Raw genomic sequence first — 21,366 nt, 5'->3', positions numbered from 1 at the left:
GCATCTGAGCTTTTACAGGTTCCTCGAATTGATGCCCCGGTGGCGGCGCTTCAGTCACCTGGGCTGTTGTCGGAAGATGGCCAAGGCTCAGTCAGAGACAATCTGGATAGGAAGGCGGAAGCGGCACTCAAGAGAGCGCATGAAGCAGCAGCCATGGCGATTAGAGCATCTTCCACCGCGTCCATCGTGTCCCGGGCGGCAGTAGTCTGGCTGCGCAAGTTAATCCAGCTGCTACCTGAAAATCAAAAGCGTCTGTTAGAAGGGGCTAGTAGAGTCTTAAAAGCAACCACCTTCACGGCAGATGCTACTCTGGATGCTCTCACCTTCTCGTCCAGAGCCATTGCCTCTGCGGCAGTGGCTAGAAGGCTTCTCTGGTTGCGCGCATGGCCAGCTGACATCAGATCCAAATTTATCCTGATGGCGTACCCCTTCCAGGGGGATAAACTGTTTGGAGATGCCCTGGAAAAGGTTCTCATCGAGACCAAAGACAAGAAAAAAGCCTTACCCAAGTCGGTGAGACGGTATGACAAACGACCCTTCAATAACCAGTCCTTTCGTACACACCATTCCTTGGTGAGACCACGTCCAGATTCCAAACGGTCCTCCTGGAGTGCCAACAAACAATCGTTCAAGAGAGCTAACTTCGGTTTCAGGTCTAACAGACAACACCAACAACGAGGGGAAAGGCAGGACTTCGACTCCAAAACTCAGAAGTCCTGACTCACGGCCGCTTCCGGTGGGGGGAAGACTACAGTTCTTTCTCCAATCCTGGGTGGACTCCAAGGCGGATGCCTGGACACTGGAAGTAATCTCAAAGGGTTACTCCATAGAGTTCAAGTCGCACCCACCGGATCGCTTTCTGTCATCCCCCCTACGCCGAAACCCTCAAAGGAGATCCATCACCTTAAACGCGGTACAACATCTCCTGAACATCCAAGCAGTCGAACCTGTACCTCGTCAAGAGCAAGGCTCCGGTGTTTACTCCCTATTCTTCACCGTGCCAAAAAGAAACGGAGACTGGAGGGCCATTTTGGACTTAAAGTTCGTAAACCGTTTCATAAAGCTGAGGCACTTTCGCATGGAGACTCTAAGATCTATCGCGGAGTCACTACGACCCAAAGAATTCCTCACCTCCATAGACCTCACAGAGGCATACTTACACATTCCGGTTCATCAGGCCCATCGCATATTCCTGAGGTTTCATGTGAATGGTCTCCACCTTCAGTTCAAAGCCCTCCCATTCGGACTTGCCACAGCTCCCAGGTTGTTCTCCAAGATCCTGATCAACCCCATCGTTCGACTGCGGGAGAGGGGGATTCATATACATCCCTACTTAGACGACCTGCTACTCAGAGCAAGCTCCAGGGAAAAGGTGGCGGCCGACACACAGACCACGGTTCTCTACCTGCAAGCGCACGGTTTCTTGATCAACTTATCAAAATGTTCTCTTCAGCCTTCTCAAAGACTGCTTCATCTAGGAATGTTGGTCGACACCAGGAAGGGTCGTTTTTACCTACCACCGGAGAAGATCCAGAAAACCAAGGAGATGACCGCTCTGGTGCTGAGCCGCAGCTCCGTTTCTCTGATGTCGCTCTCCAAGTTGATGGGAACCCTCGTAGCGAACTGCGAGGCCCTGGACTGGGGCCGTCTGCACACACGGGAACTCGTGTCCTTCCTCAGACCGTTCCAATCTCTTATTGCACTAAGATGCGATCGACAACTCACAGTGCCCTTGAAGGTCAAGTCCAGCCTCAGATGGTGGACCTCAGCACCCAACCTGCGGCGGGGGAAGTCGTTCCTCAATCCTCCCAGGCTGCAACTATTCACCGATGCCAGTCTCACCGGCTGGGGGGCAGTTCTAAAAAACCGACCTGCTCAGGGTACGTGGTCTCCGGAAGAGACTGTCCTGCCAATCAATCTCCTGGAAGTCAGAGCCATTCGCCTTGCTCTCGCTTTCTTCAGCCAAGACCTCGTCGGCAAGGATGTTCTGGTACGAACCGACAACGTCTCAGCCAAGGCATATATCAACCATCAGGGGGGCACTCGGTCCCCCAAGCTGCACAGAGAGGCCATGAAGATCTTACACTGGGCGGAAGCCAATCTCCTCTCTCTGCAAGCCGAACACATCAGGGGCGTGACCAACATTCAAGCGGACTGGCTCAGCAGGCAGTCCATCCACCCAGGGGAGTGGACACTCAAGAAGGAGGTTTTCCATATGATTGCGGAACGTTTCGGGACACCGATCATGGACCTGTTTGCCACTCCTGCGAACTGTCAAGTTCCGAGGTTTCTCTCCAGGTTCCTGTACCCCCAGGCAGAAGGGATAGACGCTCTCTCTACTCGGTGGCCCAAGGGGCTACTGTACGCCTTTCCACCGATCCCGGTTCTTCCCAAACTTCTACGGCGGATAGCGGAACGTCAAGCGGAGGTAATCCTAGTGGCTCCATGGTGGCCTCGGAGACCCTGGTTCTCCACGATACAGGCACTGACGATTTCCCCTTCGATGCAGCTACCAACGGTACCAGATCTTCTGCATCAGGGCCCGGTGTGGCATCCCCATCCAGAATGGATGTGTCTGACCGCGTGGAGATTGAGAGGCAGTACCTTACCAGATTGAGGTACCCTCCGCAGGTGATCCTTACCCTCCTGGCGTCTAGGAAGAAATCAACTATTAGGCTATATAACACCACCTGGAAGGCCTTCGCTCGCTGGGCTAGGAGGAAGAAGGTTAATCCTCTGCGCCCATCCATCGTTATGATCCTGGACTTTCTCCAGCAGGGCCTGGAAGCTGGACTCAAGCCGGCCACTCTCCGCAAGCAGGTAGCGGCTCTGTCTTCGGTCTTTCCTGTCCTGGAAGGTTGTCGACTCTCCCGGCATCCTCACATCCAACGCTTCCTCAGGGGTGCGACCTTGCTAAGCCCCCCAGTTGTTCATCGTTTCCCTACTTGGAGGCTTCACGTTGTCTTATCGGCCTTAACCAGGCCCCCGTTTGAACCTCTCCATTCAATTTCCTTGAGATGGCTAACCATCAAGACTATTTTCCTGGTAGCTGTCACGTCAGCGAGGCGGATCTCGGAACTGGGGGCTCTGTCAATCAAGCCCAACCTGTGCATTTTTCACCGGGATAAAGTGGTTCTCAGGACTGACCCCACCTTTGTTCCCAAATCCTGTTCCAGATTCCATAGGGCTCAGGAGATCAATCTGCCATCTTTCTGCCCTAACCCTTCTCATCCTAAGGAAAGGGACTGGCATACCCTCGACGTTCGTAGAGTCCTCAAGTCGTACCTATCTAGGACTGAATCTATCAGGTGTTCCGACTCGCTCTTCATCAATATTTCTCCTCCCAACCAAGGGAAAAAGATGTCCTCGGCAGCCATTGGGAGGAACATTCGGTCCTGCATCACGGAAGCGTACAAGGCGTGCAACAGAGAAGTGCCTCAGGGAATTACTGCTCATTCGGCAAGAAGCGCGGCAACTAACGCAGCATTCCTCAAGGACGCCTCCGTGGAAGAGGTTTGCAAGGCAGCCACCTGGTCATCAATTTCCACATTTGTCAGACACTACAAAATGAACATTTTCAATTCAGCGGACGCTGCCTTCAGAAGGAGAGTTCTCCAGCACGTGATGTTCGACGGGGAGCCTCTCCCACCCGGAGAAGACTAACTGCTTTGGGAGTACCCAAGATGTCCTCCGCCTCAGAGGGAGAACGGACCTTTGGACACTTACCGTGAAGGGTCCTTCTCCTCTGAGTGCAGGAGGACATCTTGCCCCTCCCAGGCTCCCCCGTCTCCTGTTACTCCTCTCTGATACTTCCTTATAAACGACACCTTTCCGGCTGGAATTTTCTGTCTCTCCTTCCACTCTCAACATGCCGCAGTCGTTTTTTCTCACTGTTTTTTACTTAACATAGTTCTGCACACCGACTAAGTTTTTTCCTTTTTCGGGTCGGGTGCAAGTTTTTTTCTTCTTGAAAGTTCTAGTATTTGATAGTTTTTTCTTCTACTGCTTTGTGGAGTCACCAGAACTGGAACAAGGGGGCGTTCCTAGGCTCCAAGAGGAAGAGGAAGAGCTATTTTTTTGACTTCCTGCCTCCCTGATTGGGCAAAAGGAAACAACCCAAGATGTCCTCCTGCACTCAGAGGAGAAGGACCCTTCACGGTAAGTGTCCAAAGGTCCGTTCTGTCAGCTCAGTTGCCTATGTATCAGAACAGAATATACAAAACATTATTTTTCTAAGGTATGCTCTTTCATTAGGAGGCTATTAATAAAGGTTAACTAAATAAAGTTAGACTGAGACTCCATTTCTAATTGCTGTTAACTGAAGGGAGCTGCTCTCCATTAGCAAGATTCCACTGCTCTGCATGCATGCCCTGCTTCACCTGTAAAAATACATACAAAATGGAGCCCACTGTCCCGTGACATGTATAGGATTGTAAAACACCTCTGTTACGTTATTGCTTCAGTGAAACTAAGAGCCATACTACATGTTACACGTAGTGTGATTGCCGTGGAGACTTACAGCAGGACACCAGCTGCACATTCCCCATGAGTTCAGTTCAGAAGCCCCACAGAGACCAAATTCAGATCAGGATCAGGCTTCAAGCTTTCCCCCATTCTGTCTTCCCAACTCAGAACTGGCTGGGGAAGGGCATTATTTGCCCCGGGGAAGAGGGGGGGGGGCGGTGAATATACAAGTAAGTATTCAAAGCAGCCTTTGTGGCGATTCAGAATTGAGTTCCCATGAGGAATATAGCTGCATGGGGGCTGCAAGTCCCCATGATGGTGTGTTACATTGAACATATAAATTGGGCTTAAGTGAGGTGGTAAGATCAGTATAAAATGGTTATGAGATTGTGTTCATCACCCCAATGTTAAAGAATGAATGAGAGGTTATAAGGGGGAAAACGTGGCACAGTGAACCATTGACTGCTCTTGCACGTTCTGCAAATTTATTGTGTCAATTTAAAATGTTGTTGAAACTCTTTTCAGGATATATGCTTCTGTAACTTGTAGAGTGTGTTGTAGCAAAAAAAATACAGGAGTAAAATCTCTGAACAGAACCTTGTTCTTGCTTTGCTATCATTCTGGAGGGTGGTATCTTCCTGTTGGATTAAGTTATTTTTCAGCTTTGATGCCTTATGCAAGATAAAAATTGAACTTCATTGTTAGTTGAGCTATTATTTTTAGGGCTTGCACATTTCCATGTTGCACAGAAATCTTAGGTTGATCATTTTAAGCCATTCAAAGACTTGACTGTTTTTCTACACTGCCAGTAATCAGTATGATCTAAGACAGGGAAGTTGATTCTTTATCATTTTTTCTGGACTCAACATCAGACTGATTGGTCTGTATATCTGGGAATATACAGATGTACATGATATGGGGGAGTGTTGGACTACGACCTGGGAGTACAGGTTTGAATTCCCACTCTGCCGTGGAAGCTGTCCGGGTGACCTTAAGCTAGACTGAGAAAGTGCGACTAGCCCAACTCACAGCGTGGAGGCTGTGAGGCTAAAATGAAAGTGGGGTGAATGATGTTATAAGCCATTCTAAGTAATCTATGGGGGGGGGGAGTAATAAATACATTTAATAGGACTATGCTCACGCCAGCAAAATTCTAAAAACTTGAGAACCGTTTTTCATTTTCTTCTGCTTGTAAAAGTAGCTTTCTCTGAAAAAGATGAGATTTAAATTCTCAGTAGAACACTTCTGCATTATGTATGGCATCTTATTAATTTTGAGGTCACATCTGCTGTCTGCTGTTTCCTATCTCTTATGTGCAAAAAGATGAATTGTAAAGAGCCTTGTTTCTGCATCCAAGTATGCATTCTTTTTTTAACTTTGAATTGAAAGGACTTTTGTCTTTCTGTTTCAACAGAAGAGTAGCAGCTCTGAGTCGTTGAGTGACAAAGGTTCTGCTGAACTGAAGAAAAGCTTTGATGCAGTAGTATTTGATGTTTTAAAAGTGACACCAGAAGAATATGCAGTAAGTGTATTTTGCTAATTTAACTGTTTTAATTACTGTGCCGCTGCTTTCCACCTCCTTTTCCAGTGTGTGTTGCATTTCTTGCAGCAGTCATGATGGAAGTGAGACAAATTATGGATGGAGGCTCAAAGTTTTTCTCTCTTTCTATCCCCTCCACCCCACCCCCGATCTGGCAAGTTGAAGTGTCTGCACTCATTTGTTTTTTTAAAAAAAATATTGTAGGGAGTGATGAGGACTAACCAGCAATCATTAGGGCAGGACTGTAGGGTCAACCTTGCCCCTGTATGGGAGTCCCTGTTGGACACCCTGCAGAAGGTGTCATTCCTGTTACAGTCTCTTCTGGTCCAAGTATATGTGTGCATCATCTTCTAGTATGGTGTGTTAGGAAGACCTGCTGTGAGCGAAGGAAGTGCAGTGGGAATTGCCAGTCAGTGTTGTTTCTGAAGATGTTGTAGGGTACCCATGTTATATGATGGAGTGCATTGCTGGGGTATGCTTGAAAATTCTGTTTTAAATATGTTACATGCCTAAAATTTCTGCATTCAGTCTATCACAAAGTTGTGCACTGCCCAGCCCCCTTCGGCCACCACAACACCTGGCTTTTTAACTTTCCTGAAATCTGATTGTTTAGATTCAAACATTACAGTTCAAATTGTAACTGATGTGAGTAGAGACAAAGGGCTGATTGCAAAATTTCATATTTTGAGATTATGTCAGGGTATGAATATGATTGTACTTTTCCCCATTGTTGCTGGGACATTGTACAATATATGTGACCCCTTAGTATTGGAATGATGTAATACATTTTGTTTGTGAATTTCATAAAGCACCCTCAAGCAACTGTTACATATACTACAGCGTTGGAATTATCATTAAGAGTTCCATTGCATTTCTAATAGATGACTTATTTTCATTTCAGTTATTTACCCTGCCTTCTCTCCAGTAGAAACCAAAAATAGCTTGCAAAATACAATTTAGAAAAAAGTACACTTCACTATGTCCTGAGCTAGCTTTAGCTCTCCTAGAATTGCTTTATTTATGAGATTCTCCCAAACTGCAGAGATTTTACACCAGTGAAACTCAGTGGCTCAGGAGCCGCATGGGGCTCTTTGGCATGCCATCTGTGGCTCTTCTGGGCATTGTCCTTGCCCCATGTTTCAAAGAAGCGAGCAAGGCCATTGCCCTGTGTACCTTGTGGTTGGCAGGTGGTTCTTTATCTAGAGCTAGAGGTGAGCAGTGTAGTGGCCAAGTTTGCAGATATGACAAAACTATTCAGGATGATGAAAATCAAGTCTACCTGTGAAGAGCTCCAGGAGGATTTCCACAAATTGGGTGAGTGGGCAACAATATGATGAATGAAGTTTAATCCCAACTTCAGGCATATGCTAACGGATTCTGAACTTGCAGAGACTTAAGTGGGAAAGAGATCTTAGGGTCATAGCGAATAGCTCAATCAAACTGTCAACCCAGTGTACCATAGCAGTGAAAAAGCTGAGGATTATCAGGAAAGGGATTGAAACTGAAATGGCCAATATTATAATGCCCCTGATTAGATATATGGGGCGGCCTCATTTGGAAAACTGGGTGCGGTTCTGGTCACTGTATCTCCAAAAGGACACAGTACTCAGTGCGCTGCGCTGAGAAAAGTAAAGGAGAGGGCAACCAAGGTGATTGGTTGACTGAAAAGGAGAGTCTGAAACTTTTTCAGTTTTAAAAAAGAGATGACCATGGGTGGAGGGGACATGAAAGAAGTATGCATGGGGGTAGAGAGAGTGAGCAAAGAGAGCTTTTTCTTTCTCTCCCAGAATACTAGAACTCAAGGGCACGCAATGAAGCTTATGGGCAGCTGGAAAAAAATGCTTTTCACAAACTTAATCTTGCCTGGAAGATGGCCCCCTACTTTGACATGGCTGATCTGCCCACCTGGGTCCCTGCCATGGTAACATCAAGACTTAACTACTGTAATACACTGTATGTAGGTCTTCCCTCTAAGTTAACCTGGAGACACCCATTGGTGCAGAACTTTGCAGCTTGGTTATTATTGGGAGCTAGGAAAAGCATGCATTTTACTTCCATTCTGCATTCACTCCACTGGCTATCTCTCAGTTACCGGGCTTGATTCAAAGTATTGGCTGTCACATATAAAACTTTTCATAGCCTTAATCCATCATATCTATGGGACCACCTCTCTCCCTGTATTCCACTATAGCAGCTTTGCTCATCTGAACAGGGATTTCTGCAGGTGCCACCTTGTACATGGGCAAAATTAACAGCTGCCCATACATGTGCTTTCTCTGTGGTGGTCCCTACTTTATGCAACAGCCTACCTGAAAAGGTCAGGAAAGCTGTCACTTCCCTGGCTTTCTGCAAACTATGCAAAGCTGAATTATTCAAGAGGGCTTTTTTTTGCTCAGACAGGAGAGTTGTACTGTAAGGAAGTAGTCTCAGAGAGATGCATCAGTAAAGGAATAGGGACTGTAGACATTACTACTACATACTGTCTGTTGCGGTAAGTATGATCTTACTAGGTAGTTTCTGTGTTAATATGTTGGTCTTAGAATCATCTGTGCTCTGTTTCAGCATTTTTCAGCTCTGTATTGGATTTCTACTGGTTTTAAACCTTTGTAAATTTGCGTTTATATACCGTATCACATTACTTATTGAAACATCCTTGAAAATGACTATACTGATTCTCGCTATGTAAGCTGCCTTGAATCTCAGTGAGAAAGGCGGGCTAAAAATAACATAAATAAATAAAAATAAATTCAGGATGGACAAAAGCAAATACTTCTTTACACAACAACTGATTAAAATGTTTATCTTATGTGTTGTAAGATGTCTTACGTTCGTGCAAGTTAGAAAGGTAGCTGATAAACATTTAAAATATAAAATAAAAGGGGATTAGACAGATTCATGGAAGATAAGTCTATAAGGGGCCATGGTGACCAAAGGGAACCTCTGCATTCGGAGACTATAAACCTCTGAATATCAGTGGCAGGAGGCAACATCAGGGCAAGGCCTCCAGTATGCCTGTTGTTGGCCCTCCAGAGTAACTGAGTGCACACAGTGAGAGAAAAAGATGCTGGACTAAATGGACCACTAGTTTCTTCTTAGACAGCCACCACTGCAGGGACTATAGGACTAAGCTGTGAATTGCAGGCTGTGGGCCAAGGGTGGAAATAAAGGGTATGTCCCTTCCAAAAACCCACCCCCTTCTCTGCAGCCTCTGCACTCTCATCTCAAGTGCCAGTTTAAGAAGAAAGAAAGCTGGTTTGCAAAGAAGAGAAAGTAGAACTATTACCACGATGGCACCCACCTGGGAAAAAAGGAAGCTGAATGCAGCTTTATTCCCCTTTCTCTGAAATTAGCTTGCTTTCCTCTGGGAACTCTGGCAATTTCATGGTCTTTTTCCTGTGCTGGTGTGTCTCATATGGAGAAGGCAAGGAGAAAAACCTTTCCTCTTATGCCAGAAACAGCGGTGGGAGAGAGAAAACTACATGCTCAGAAGTAATCTGGTAATTAAAAAGGGGATTATATATAATATTAATAGTTATATTGTATATGTGTGTTCGGTGGGGTGGCATAGCAGTCCTGTGGCTCTTTTGGTTGACAGTACTTGTGAATGGAGCTCTCTGTGAGCTGTAGAGTGAGTAGCACTGGCTTGCACAATCCTCACTCTGAGTGATCTCCTCCGTGATAGGAGAAAGGAGTGGGCTCATGCAGGTTAGGGGAAATATTGTAATTGCGTTGCTTGCATATTTTGTAGTGTGAAATGGCTCTTTATTTTCTTCATAACAATCTGAGCTAACCAGTATTATCACATGTAAATCAAGAATGAAGGTTAATTCGCTTAGGCAAAATTGCCTATCAAATAAATGCTTCAAGCACCCTCAGTTTCCTGTGCACACTGGAAGGAGATCATTTTCATTCGAGAAACATCCTGTGTCTAAATCCCAATGTGAGAGATCACTGGACTTCCTGTCTCAATAGGGAGGAGACCACCATGTTTTGAGTTCTCTGCTCAGGAGCAAACACAGGACTTGTACAGAGCCCTCTATAGTAGAGCTCCCTAGCTAGCCACAGGCCTCTCTTTCCCTCCAGCGTTTCTGCTTTTTCTACTCCCCTATCCCCCCACCCTGACCCGTGGTTGTAAAAAAAAAATGCTGCACTTTGTTCTTAAGCTACTATGGTAGGAGCTGAGCTGACATGGTGCTCTTCAGCAAGGATGACTCATTACCAGATGGAGATTTGCTGGACATCTTCCCCCAGCAGAATTGCCATTGGAGCACCTCTCATGAACAGCAAGAAGAGGAATCAGCAGAGCCCTAGGAGAGAACTTGAAAAACAGCCATTGAGGAGGAGGCAGTGCAGTGTGATGACCTGTGGAAGTAGGGTGCAGGTATGAATAGCAGTAATTGTAAGTGGCAGGAGCCAGGTAAGAGATGGCACAGGAGGAGGGAAATAAATGTTACCTTCCTCTCGGTCCTTCCTCCTTTGATCCAGAGACTCTCTGGATCAAAGAAATGGCTTATATACATAGGCAGTGGCTTAGCAGCCTACTCCTCTAGGGCTTCAGACTATAGTAGCTACAAGCAGCAGAGGCTTCCTTTCTATCAGCCACTAGTCATCTGGAGGCTTAGGAAATGGGCTCCTTGGCCACATACTCCATTGCACCTATGACCCAGTTTCTTGGGGTTAAGGATCTAGCTTCCCAAGGCAGTGTAGAAGTCTGCAATTTAGCCTGGTTTCTGAGAACTGGCCTCAAAAAGGGAAAATAATGTCCCTAAAATCAGAAATGTCTGATCTTTACTTGCACAAGGGAAAAGGTGGAAGCATCTAAGAAAGAGAATAGTGATCAAAAATCAGCACTCTACCCCTTGTTTGTGTATGAAGATTTGCAGCCCTTTTTGCCCAAAGCCATCAGTTTTGGAACTCAATGAAGGGATGGAGGGTCTTCAACAGGGCCATCCTTAAAATTAAAAGAAAAGGGCAAGTGATTTTCCCCGGTAGGAAGGCATCAGAAAGGATTTTCTGACACCATGTATATTGTATGGTAGTTGTACCTTAATATATAGGGGGCTTCCCTCAAGGACATCATGCTGCCTAAAAAATTCGCCTACTGCAAAGTCCATGAGACCAACAGCCTTTGCCAATTCAGCCTTTGATCTAGGAAAGTTGCTGTCAGTAGTCACTCCACATGACAAGAGTAAATTCAGAAACTTATTAAGGCATCCCTGTTCATGGCAGCTGGAGGTTTTGATTCTACAGTTCACCTCTAGAGTGGTGGCCTGGCTGTAAAGAGCTTGCAGGCAAACTTGTGCAAAACTAACCTGGCTGCTTCACCCTTGTTAGAGGGCAAGCTATTCAGACAAACCTTGGATAGCATCCTCATGGAAACAAGGGCTGATGTCACCAATCTTCTTCAGGCCAGACAAATAGCAGCAGACATCAGAGGCTATTAGGCACCTTCTGGCAATCAAAGCAAAACTGCCAGTGCTGTCCTGTGAGCTTTTCTTACCACAAGAAAGAATATAAAGGTTGAGAACAGTCAGCACCCACAGGCTGATAGTGTCTTGATTTCTTGATGGTGTTTTTTTCTTGAAAACATCATATGGCATGGTATATAAAATATATTTTATTCCCAAATGCCAGGGGTGGTTCACCATCCAGGTGATCCAAGCAGTCACTTGAGGCACTACATTTTGATGAGGACAGTGATGTGGGAGGAGGTGACTAGTGTTGCCTTCTCCTGCACCACTGCCTCACTGCAAGGTGAGTTCCAGAGGTGGACTTGTCTTCCTCCCGTGCTGCTACTAGCTGGGAGAAGGGATGGGCTTTCCTGTACCTATCCCATTGCTGCCCTGCTTGTGGCAGCAAAATATCTTTGAGCCTACCCTGTCCAGCTGGATGCAGGTACCATCTAAAAAGATTAATATATATATATATATATATATTAAATGAAAAATTATATGAGTGTGAAACATAAATACCAGTCATGAAATCAGCAGTTGATTAGTGAAGGGTATGAACTAGTGTTGCATTTTGGTAGGTTATTCTATTGCTGTAACTCGATCTAATTTAAAGCTTCACAGTGTAGCGTCCAACCACTGCTCGACAAATAGCTGCCTTGTTGCCTAGGTATGTGGCTCCTGCTGAGTGTGTTGCATTTCTAAGAGACAGGGGTATGAGTTGTTTCGATTTCCAGTAACACCCACAATTTTTCCTTTCCCATGTGCAGACGCTGTGTGGGAGAATTGTTTAAAAAGTTGCCAGAAAGATTGCTGGAGTGGTTGCAAACAGCATACTTTTTGGAATATTAGAAAGACCTTCTGATTATTTTACTTTTCAGTCTGTTTACATCAAAAGTAGTGTAAATATTTGTGTGCTTTTATTTACTCTTTTCAGAAGGTGTTAGTAAGGAGTAATGCTATAAAATACCAAATTCCATAGACTACCTCAGTTTTTTCAAGGATTAACACCATTTTTATTTGTTACTCTCATGCAGGAATATCTAATTCTTTTAATAAAATTCAGAGGCTTAAGAACTTTTAAACTATGCTTTTTTCCACACGGGGCTTTTTCATCGTTTCAGGCCCCATACTACATCACTTTCTCTCCAGACTTCTGGCTGATTCCACACACGTTGGATAATGCACTTCCAATCCTCTTTAGAGATCATTTGGAACTGAATTTTTCGTGTGTGAAACAAAAAATCCACTTCCAAACAACTGCTAAAGTGCATTGAAAGTGCATTGTCCAACATGTGCAGAATCAGCCTTCTGTGCACAGTCAAAATACCATGATTCATAGATCCAGAGGAGTTAGCCGTGTTAGTCTGTAGTAGCAAAATCAAAAAGAGTCCAGTAGCACCTTTAAGACTAACCAATTTTATTGTAGCATAAGCTTTCGAGAATCACGTTCTCTTCGTCAGATGCCCTCCATGCATCTGACGAAGAGAACGTGATTCTCGAAAGCTTATGCTACAATAAAATTGGTTAGTCTTAAAGGTGCTACTGGACTCTTTTTGACTTTACCCTGATTCAGTCTCCAAACTGCTTCCCAGACTCTTTTGCATTCCACACAAAAAAAAAGCTGCAACTGCTGCAGTATTGATATTCCCCAGCTTTTCTGCAGCTTTTCTCCCTGCACACCTACCCCAATGTTTCCCCCCCGCCCCATCAAAGTCAAACTGGGGCTTTTTTGAAGTGCAGAATGCTTTCTTTGTTGTGAGTCCTGGCCCTGCCTTTCACCCTCCCCTTTATTCTCCTGTAACCTCATTTGTGGAATGGCAACCAATCAAGTTTTTTCCTTTATTTTTTTTTAAACGGCAACATTACAGTATTGCAACCTTGGTACATTAAAAGAAGACAAAAAATGCTTTGTAAGTTTCCTCAGCTGATCCATGGAGGAAACTGACCAATCCTCAAAGCCCACACAAAATTGGGGCATTTTTCTAGTGCAGAAATAAAAAAAACAGACACCACTTCCATTCAACTCCTTCATTGTGTAGAATTATAGAATTGAAGTAGTATGGAGCCAGAACTGATGAATTAAGCAGATTCAATCCTCATTGGTTGAATACCAGAAAGCCCAATGTGAAGTTCACCATGCGGAAGAGGCCTAAGGAATCTTTGCCACCTGGTTGTGTGTGTGGGTGTGTTTTTACTATGGGTTGTATACTTGTGGAACCCCTTAATTTTAGTGATTTTTTTCAGTTTTAATATAATAATAGTTGTTTTTAATGCTGTAAACTGTTTTGGGCCTTGTTTCAGGGAGAGGCAGTATAAAAGTCTAAAAATAAATAAATAAGAAACATATTTATTAATAAGCTTCTAAGTAAATGATGACCAGACATTTGCTTTTAAATTAAATTTGGATGTTGAGGTTGGTGGTGGTGGAGAGTGCCATCAAGTCATAGCTGATTTATGGCAACCCCTGGTGGGATTTTCATGGCAAGAAACTTAAGAGAAGTGGTTTGCCATTGCCTGCCTCTGCAACCCTGGTCTTCATTGGAGGTCTCCCATCCACTTACTAACCAAGGCTGACCCTGCTTAGCTTCTGAGATCTAATGAGATCGGGCTCACCTGAGCTATCCAGGTCAGGGCATTGAGGTTGATTTATGCCGTTTTCTATTGCATTCATTACCACAATGAGCTTATCAGTTACTGGATTTATTAGAGAGGAAGACACCATTGAATGTAAGACAGTCGCCCCTAAACAGTGTATACACAACATATTTTTTATTACTGTACATGTAAGTAGTATACAGATTTAAGATGGCACCTTTTTCTTGGAGGCTTATTTGGTGGGGGGGACGGACCAAATCTTCATTTCAAGTATGTATAATAGACTTGTGAGGTGTATTTCATAAGGGATTGAAGAGGCAATCAAGGATCTTGAAACTTGTTTCCTGAAAGGTAGATGAGATTCTTTAGCATCCCTGAGTTTTTTGCTGGTCATACACAGTCTAGTAGTCTGTAGTCTAGTAGTCTACTAGTCTTTGAAGTGTTATATCTGATCTAAACATTATCTTTACAACATGGAGTATTTTCATGTGACACTTGTTCATTTGTAAAGATCACCATGTCCATGCATTTGTTGTGTTGTTGCTTGCAGGCCACTTCACAAATCCACCTCAAAAATTCCATGGTAATTTTTTGCGTACTTGTAGTATCAGGGTATTGTGACTTAGTTGTTCACATAGGTCATGACTTTCGGTGACATTGTGGTAATTGGAATATTGTGTTCTAATGCCAATTTGAAAGCGTGGAGACCGATGACATTGAGAAAGAGATATAAGGCTAGGCAAAATACTAGTATGAAGATTTTCTCTTGCTCTGAGAGTGCTTGTACTTTAAATATTGAATACACTGTGTTTAGGGAGTTCATTTTAGTTTAGCTTAACTTTTTGATCAGATCGTGGGTAAATTTTTAACCTTATCTCTTCTTTCTTCATCACGTTTTCCTCAATCACTTAAATTTTGGTTAGAGTTTTGACAGTTTATCAGTTTCTCTGGTCAACAGGAGCCTGAGTGGACTTCAGATTTCCTTACTAATTCTTTTGTATAAAAAATTGGCAGAAACAGGCTCCCCGGAATGACAAGGAAATTAATGCTTTTATAGAATTCTGTAGGGATGAAAATGTTTGAAAAGCTCTTTCAGATATATAACAAAACGCTGAGCAATTTTAGAGGCTGTCCAATAAAAGGAAGACAAGGGGATTTAATACCGACCTTGAGCAGTGCCATTGCTGCAAGTCATCTAAACAGTGATGCTTGAAATAGTTCTCAGAAGTTAGAGAGAGGGGGACATGGCCTAGTAATCTTGTATCATTTTATAAATTCTGGTTTTGCTCTGACTTGTTACAAAGTTGGATTGTTGGATTAATAAAGTTTCATTTTAAGTATATATCTTTGGAAATATGAATATATGCATAATAGTTTTGGTTTGCAATTGAATAGAATTTTTATATAACCTAGGAGCACATTGAAAAACATATGTCCATGCTGCCTTTATCCCATTTGCTCTGCACATTGTTTTGGCGGCAGATTTCTATTTGATCCTGCTCAGTCTATATGAATACTGAGTATCATACTAAGTATCATACTGCTGAACATGGCTTAATTGAAGGTCAAATGTCCAGAAATTTCCAGAAGCAAAAGATGGTAGTTAAAAGATATTGATGTGCAACATAAATTTCTATACCATTTGATTAGCAGTCATAAATATTCATAGTTTGAGAACTAAAAACATTATGAAACTCTGGTAACTACAGAAGGTCTTAAGATTGGAGTGCAAGTTCACCTATAAGGTTTCAGTGGATGATCTTGGTAAGAAATAGCATGGTACAAGTGGGGACCCACAAGGACTTGTGTGGGGAGGGGGAATCTCATTTTTCCCTTCCACATTTTTTTCTTTCTCTTCCCTGAAAGCCCCCATAGCCTCTCTCCTTCTCCTGCTTCCTTCTCTCCTTCCCATCCACCTATCTTTAGCTTCATCCTTGTCTTTAGCTTTCCCTTCTCTTCTCCAGGCTGCCTCTCCCCAGGCAAACCTTGGCCCAGTTGTACACAGAGATACCATCTCCAGATTGGGAAATTCCTGGAGATTTGGGGGTGAATCCTGGGGAGGGCAGGGTTTAGGAAAGAGAGGAATTTCAGCAGGATATAATGCCGTAGAGTCCACCCTCCATGGGGAACTGACCTTAGTCTGGAGATTAGTTGTAATTATGGCAAATCTCCAGGCCGCACCTGGGGGTTGGCAATCCTAGTTCTGTAGTGCCAGCTGCTGGGCCTCTGCACGGTGGAGGACCTTCAGTGACTTGTGGGGGGCACCTCACTTTAAATGGTTTCCCTTCTCCACGCTATTTTCTGTTTCCCTCCTCCTGGAAACCCCCATATCTTCACCCTTCCCTCCTTCCTCCTCTCCTTCCCACCTGCCAACCAACTTACTTTCTATCTGCATTCCATTTTCAGTTATACTCCATGTGTCCCTGCAGTGGGAGACCAAAGCAGCATAGATCATTCTCCTCTCCTCTATTTTATTTTCACAACAACTTTATGAAGTAAGTCAAGCTGAGAATGTGTAACTGGCCTAAGGTCACCCAGTGAACTTCCATGCACTGTCAGGATTCGAACATAGCTCTCCCATTTCCTGGTCTGCAACTCTAATCACTATGCAATGCTGGCTTTTGTGGGGTGGCTGCTATTGAACAGTAGCAGCAACGGAGCCTGGGTGAATAATATAAGTTGGGTGGTAGCAAGTTGCCCAATGGTTGCTGCCAGGCGTAGCCCTTGAGTTCTCCCTCAAAGGCCAAAACAGCCCTAGAAAGGGTCCTGCCCCTTCCCCATTACTAACATAAATCGAATCTGAAATGCTGGCAATACCATTGTGGTTACCTAGCAACAGCCACTGAGAGTATTCATTTCTTAAAAGTACAGGTGTTCCTTTTATCATTTGCTTTTTAAAAAAAATAGCAGATTTTTTGCAAATCTGGAGCGTTTTCAGGATTGTAGAAAGATCTGTCTTGCCAAACTGCTAATATATAATTTACCACTTTTTATTGTTGACTGAACATAACATTAGTCCAGGGGCACCTTAAAGACTTAACAATTTATTCCAGTATAAACTTTTTTTACACTGCCTACTTCATCAGATGTGGGAATTATACATCCATTAGACAGATGCATTTATAATAAAAGCTGCAAACAGAAGAGGGGAGGCTAGTTTGAAATAAGCTCTAATGAAAAAAGTACATTGTTTGTGCTGACAATGTAGGATTTACCCAGATCTAAACTAGTACCATTTATTATTGGAACTATTAAATACTAAAAATACTGCTTCTTATTATTAGGTCTTCCTTTTAAACGCTGGAACTATTAAATTAGAAAAACTAAAATCCAGGGCATCACACATTCTAATTCCCAACATGACCAAATCTGAAGATACTTAAATACAATAAACATTATGAAACTCTGGTAACTACAGGAGGTCTTAAGATTGGAGTGCAAGTTCACATACAAGGTTTTAGAGAAGTAAGTGCTGAAGTGAAGTTCTCGGCCAATAAAACTGAAAGATACATAGTTTAAATGGAGGAATTTAAAGTTGAAAATTGCTGCATCAGAATCAAATAACACAGGTTTGTTCATTTTAGCTTTTAAGCAAAGTTGCAAGGCCTGATTCAGGTTTACTTTGGCATTACAAGAAAGATGAGAAGCATGCCATCTGGTATCTGAAACTGACCCATAGTGAATATTAGCTTTGTTTGGGGTGGTTTTCTCGATATGATTCTGTTGAAAGCCAGAATTTTAAAAAAAGGACAGTGTATGGATGATGATCCTTCTGTGAGTTCTTCATTGCAGTTGACTTCTACATTTGTTTTTAAGGATTATGGTTCAGGTATATCCCAACCTCCTAGATTAGACTATGAAAAATGAAACAGTTTACTACTTTGTCATTTTTTCACATGAGAACTTTCCAGCTAAATCTCGAGCCAGCTGACACTGAACACTACATCCTTAGTAGAAACACCACAGTTGTGGAATGCTCTCCACAGGAAGGCTCAGTAAGCTCTTTGCTTAATCTGTGCTGGCAAGAAAAGTCCCTACTGCCGTTAAAAAAAAGTTTAGTCTTGGCTTTGATTTCTGCTCTGGCCAGAAATAGTCATTTTAATGGTTGTTTTTGTATTATGTCATGTTCTTCTTGCCTTTGATTTTGTACTTTTAAAAATGATCTTGATATTGCCTGCTGCTTTGAGTGCAGTTTTGTAGAAAAAAGCCAAGATTTTTCAAAGTAAGAGTGGCCTTAATAGATCATTCCTAGATGATTCTTAAGGTCCGTATAGTCCAGTAGCCCATTTTGAGATGAGGCCGGCCAAATGCTTATGAAAGATGCATAAGCAGGACATAACGGAGGCAGTCATCTCTGTAGGAAAGTTCTATTTGTATGGGTAATAACTAGGATGAGCCAATGCCGTTAGTTGTGTTCTGTATAGTACAGTTATGCCTTAAAATCATCCACTCTGCCATTCTGGCAAAGAATTTCAAATGTTTGCTGTAGATTTTGTGTAGGCACCTTGAGAGTGCACATTAATTTTTCCCCTTTAAATAATATTTTTTAATTATTTTTGTCTTTACTTAAAACAAAAATTCACTTTCCTGGAAATAACAAAGGTTTCTGGATATTAATTTTATTTTGCTATCATCATTACTTTTAGCATGTGCAGAAAAAATAGAAATCTGGAATAACTGCAGATTTGGGCACTTTTATATTTCTACTAAAAGTTTCAGTAATTCTGAATCCTAAATGTAGGAAAGAAATATGGTCGGGTAAACATTTTGTAGGCATCCCTATGGATTATCTTTTTTAAAAACCTCTATGCTAGTAAGGCTTTCAGCCTACAGAAAAATATAACAGACGGAGAGGCGTATGAGGTTTATAAAATTATGTATGGAGAAAATGGGTAGAGAATCTCCCCACCCTCTATAGTGCTAGGCCTTGGGGAAAGCTAATGATGATTAGTGTAGAGAGTTTTTTCACACAATACTTTATTAAATCATGAGATTTGCTATCTTAAGAAGTGGTGGCTTCTTCTAGTTTATGTGGTTTTAAAAAGGGATTAAACAAATTCATAGATTATAGGTTTATTAACTAACCATTATTAGCTCTAATGAGCTTTCACATTCAAGAGGCATTCAGTGTTCATCTGAATACTTCTTGCTGGAGTCACCATCAGGGAGAAGCTTAGGTCTCCATACCCTGTTTTTTGGCTTTTCATGGGCATCTGTTTGATTATAGTGATTGGGCTTGGACAGGGGACATCCAGTTTCAGGTCTCTGCTGTCATGACACTTTCTGGGTGACCTTGGGCCATTCATTTTCTCTCAATTTAATCTACCTCACAAGCTGGATAAAAAGGATAAAAATATGCTAAATAAATAATGATAGTTTCAGAGTACCATGGGGTGGCCAGCAGGGTGATTCTTAGGTTGGTACAGGTTTATATCCCTTTGTGTTTAAAATGAATGTCAGCTGCTGTTTTGTTGCTCCATTGACCAAAGAAAGCTTTCTGGAGCTCTGCTCATTGCTAATAAAGAACACAAATCCCAATTGGAGCATCCATTGTTTATTTCCCACCACTTTCTGCATTTGTTTTATTTAACTAACTGTTTTGTATCATTAGCACTTATTTTTCTTAAGAGTTCCTTGAGAGGGACTAAAAAATTCTAAGCTGCCCCTTCCTCCAGCGGTTGACCCACTAGAGAAAATATAGAAGTGAGGTTAATAGCAGTTCTTCATATGGGAAGGGGTACTTTGGATTGGGAAGATGTGGGTGGTGGGTGGGATGTATATTTTTCTTTCCTACACTATTGGTCAAATCCAGTTTGGAGCTTCATGTTTGTAGATAAAATTTAAGATGTGAAGAGATCCCAGTGTAATTTCCTATACCAGTTTGAATTGTGCTGTAAATCAAGGACCTTTTTTTGCCTTGCTGATTTCCTAACAGTCATACCACTGCAACCATAGGCACGAACTGGGTAAACTTCATTATGAGCTTATCCTCCATCATCCAGTTGTGGCAGAGTCAGCGTTAGGCCATGGACTGGAAAGTGTAGGGAAGGAACATCCTCATTCTGACAGCATTTTTATAGTCTATAAAAAGCAAACCTATCCTCAAAGGGAGTACTCATACCATGTTTTTTATTTTTTTAAGGGGCAGATAACACTAATGGATATTCCTGTATTTAAAGCTATTCAACCAGAGGTAAGTATGTTTTTGTGAAACCCTTTGGTTTTTGCATAAAATAAGGTCTGGCTTACTTTTGATGTCAACCAATGTGTATATTCTGAACTAAAAATTTGCTATCTGCCTTTTATGACTTTGAAACAGATGGCTTTAAAACTTTGATGTTACCTTATGTTATGAATATGGTTGAAAAATGAACTGTTAGATATAGCTTTGGATCAGTAATGGTAATATGAAGTGTATTTTGTCCAGATTTCTAGTCTTTTCAATCCTAGAGCTCACCTGCATACCAGCTACAAAGACAATCTTTTGAAGTCATTGTGTTTTCCTGCATGAGTTTAAATAAGAAGGGAACATTCATGATTCTATGAATCCAAACATGCATGTTAACTAAGGGCTCTCTGTTAGAATAATTAACCATGAATTGAACTTAAACGTTTTCCTTTCATTTGTGAGAAACTACATCCTTCCTGTCTAGATTAAAAATTAATTCTTTACAGAAGGGTTTCATACCCACAATCCAGTTATGGAGCCAATCAATATCTTGTTCAGGATGGGAGAAGCTTGTCACCCCCATATCCACTGCTTTTATGACCTTTAAAAAGCCTACTTCAAATTCACTTCGTGTTATTCTTAATTTTTAAAAAAATTATAAATAATCCTTAAGTCTTTGGCTAGGGACAGAGACCATAGTACCTCCCCAACAAAACACACTTTTAAAAACTGGATTTCTTAGGCAGCCAGTGTTCTATTTAGACATTAGTGCTCCCTCTTCAAGCAGGTGCCCTGTGGAGAGTTTCTTGGTGAGCTGTTGGTTAAGGTTTAAAATGCTTTGTCTCAGTGATTATGTATTTGCTTTTTTTAAAAAAAATTCTGTTCCACTGTATCTCCCCGGATTTAAGCTAGCAAGCAATGTAGCAACCAATTTACAAAGACAAACAATAATCCAATAAACAAAACTAAAATAGATTAAAATACACAATGAACCAATTTAAAAGCATCCTGATGAGAGAGGCTGGAAATAAACTGAGCTTCTGCATTTAGCTTCTGACACTTCATAAACCGAGAATCAGTAGAGATTGGCTTTACTTAAGTACAGTGCAAAAGTACATGGGTTAAAATGGGTTAAAATGTAAATG

At 42.4% G+C, this 21,366-nt stretch overlaps 1 protein-coding gene across 1 annotated transcript in view; it reads left to right on the top strand.

Annotated features, from left to right (window-relative positions):
• Window positions 1–21,366, top strand: part of RALGPS2 (Ral GEF with PH domain and SH3 binding motif 2) — a 129,486-nt gene that overhangs the window by 5,911 nt on the left and 102,209 nt on the right. Inside the window, exons 2-3 of the mRNA XM_054979565.1 lie at window positions 5,879–5,986; window positions 20,195–20,245. Of these exons, the coding sequence (XP_054835540.1) occupies window positions 5,879–5,986; window positions 20,195–20,245 (159 nt within the window). The remainder of the gene's footprint in view (window positions 1–5,878; window positions 5,987–20,194; window positions 20,246–21,366) is intronic.

The sequence above is a fragment of the Eublepharis macularius genome, chromosome 5 (genome assembly GCF_028583425.1).
Source record: "Eublepharis macularius isolate TG4126 chromosome 5, MPM_Emac_v1.0, whole genome shotgun sequence".
NCBI lineage: Eukaryota > Metazoa > Chordata > Lepidosauria > Squamata > Eublepharidae > Eublepharis > Eublepharis macularius.
Note: the sequence above shows the minus strand (reverse complement) of the source record. Positions and strands in the feature narration are given on the sequence as shown.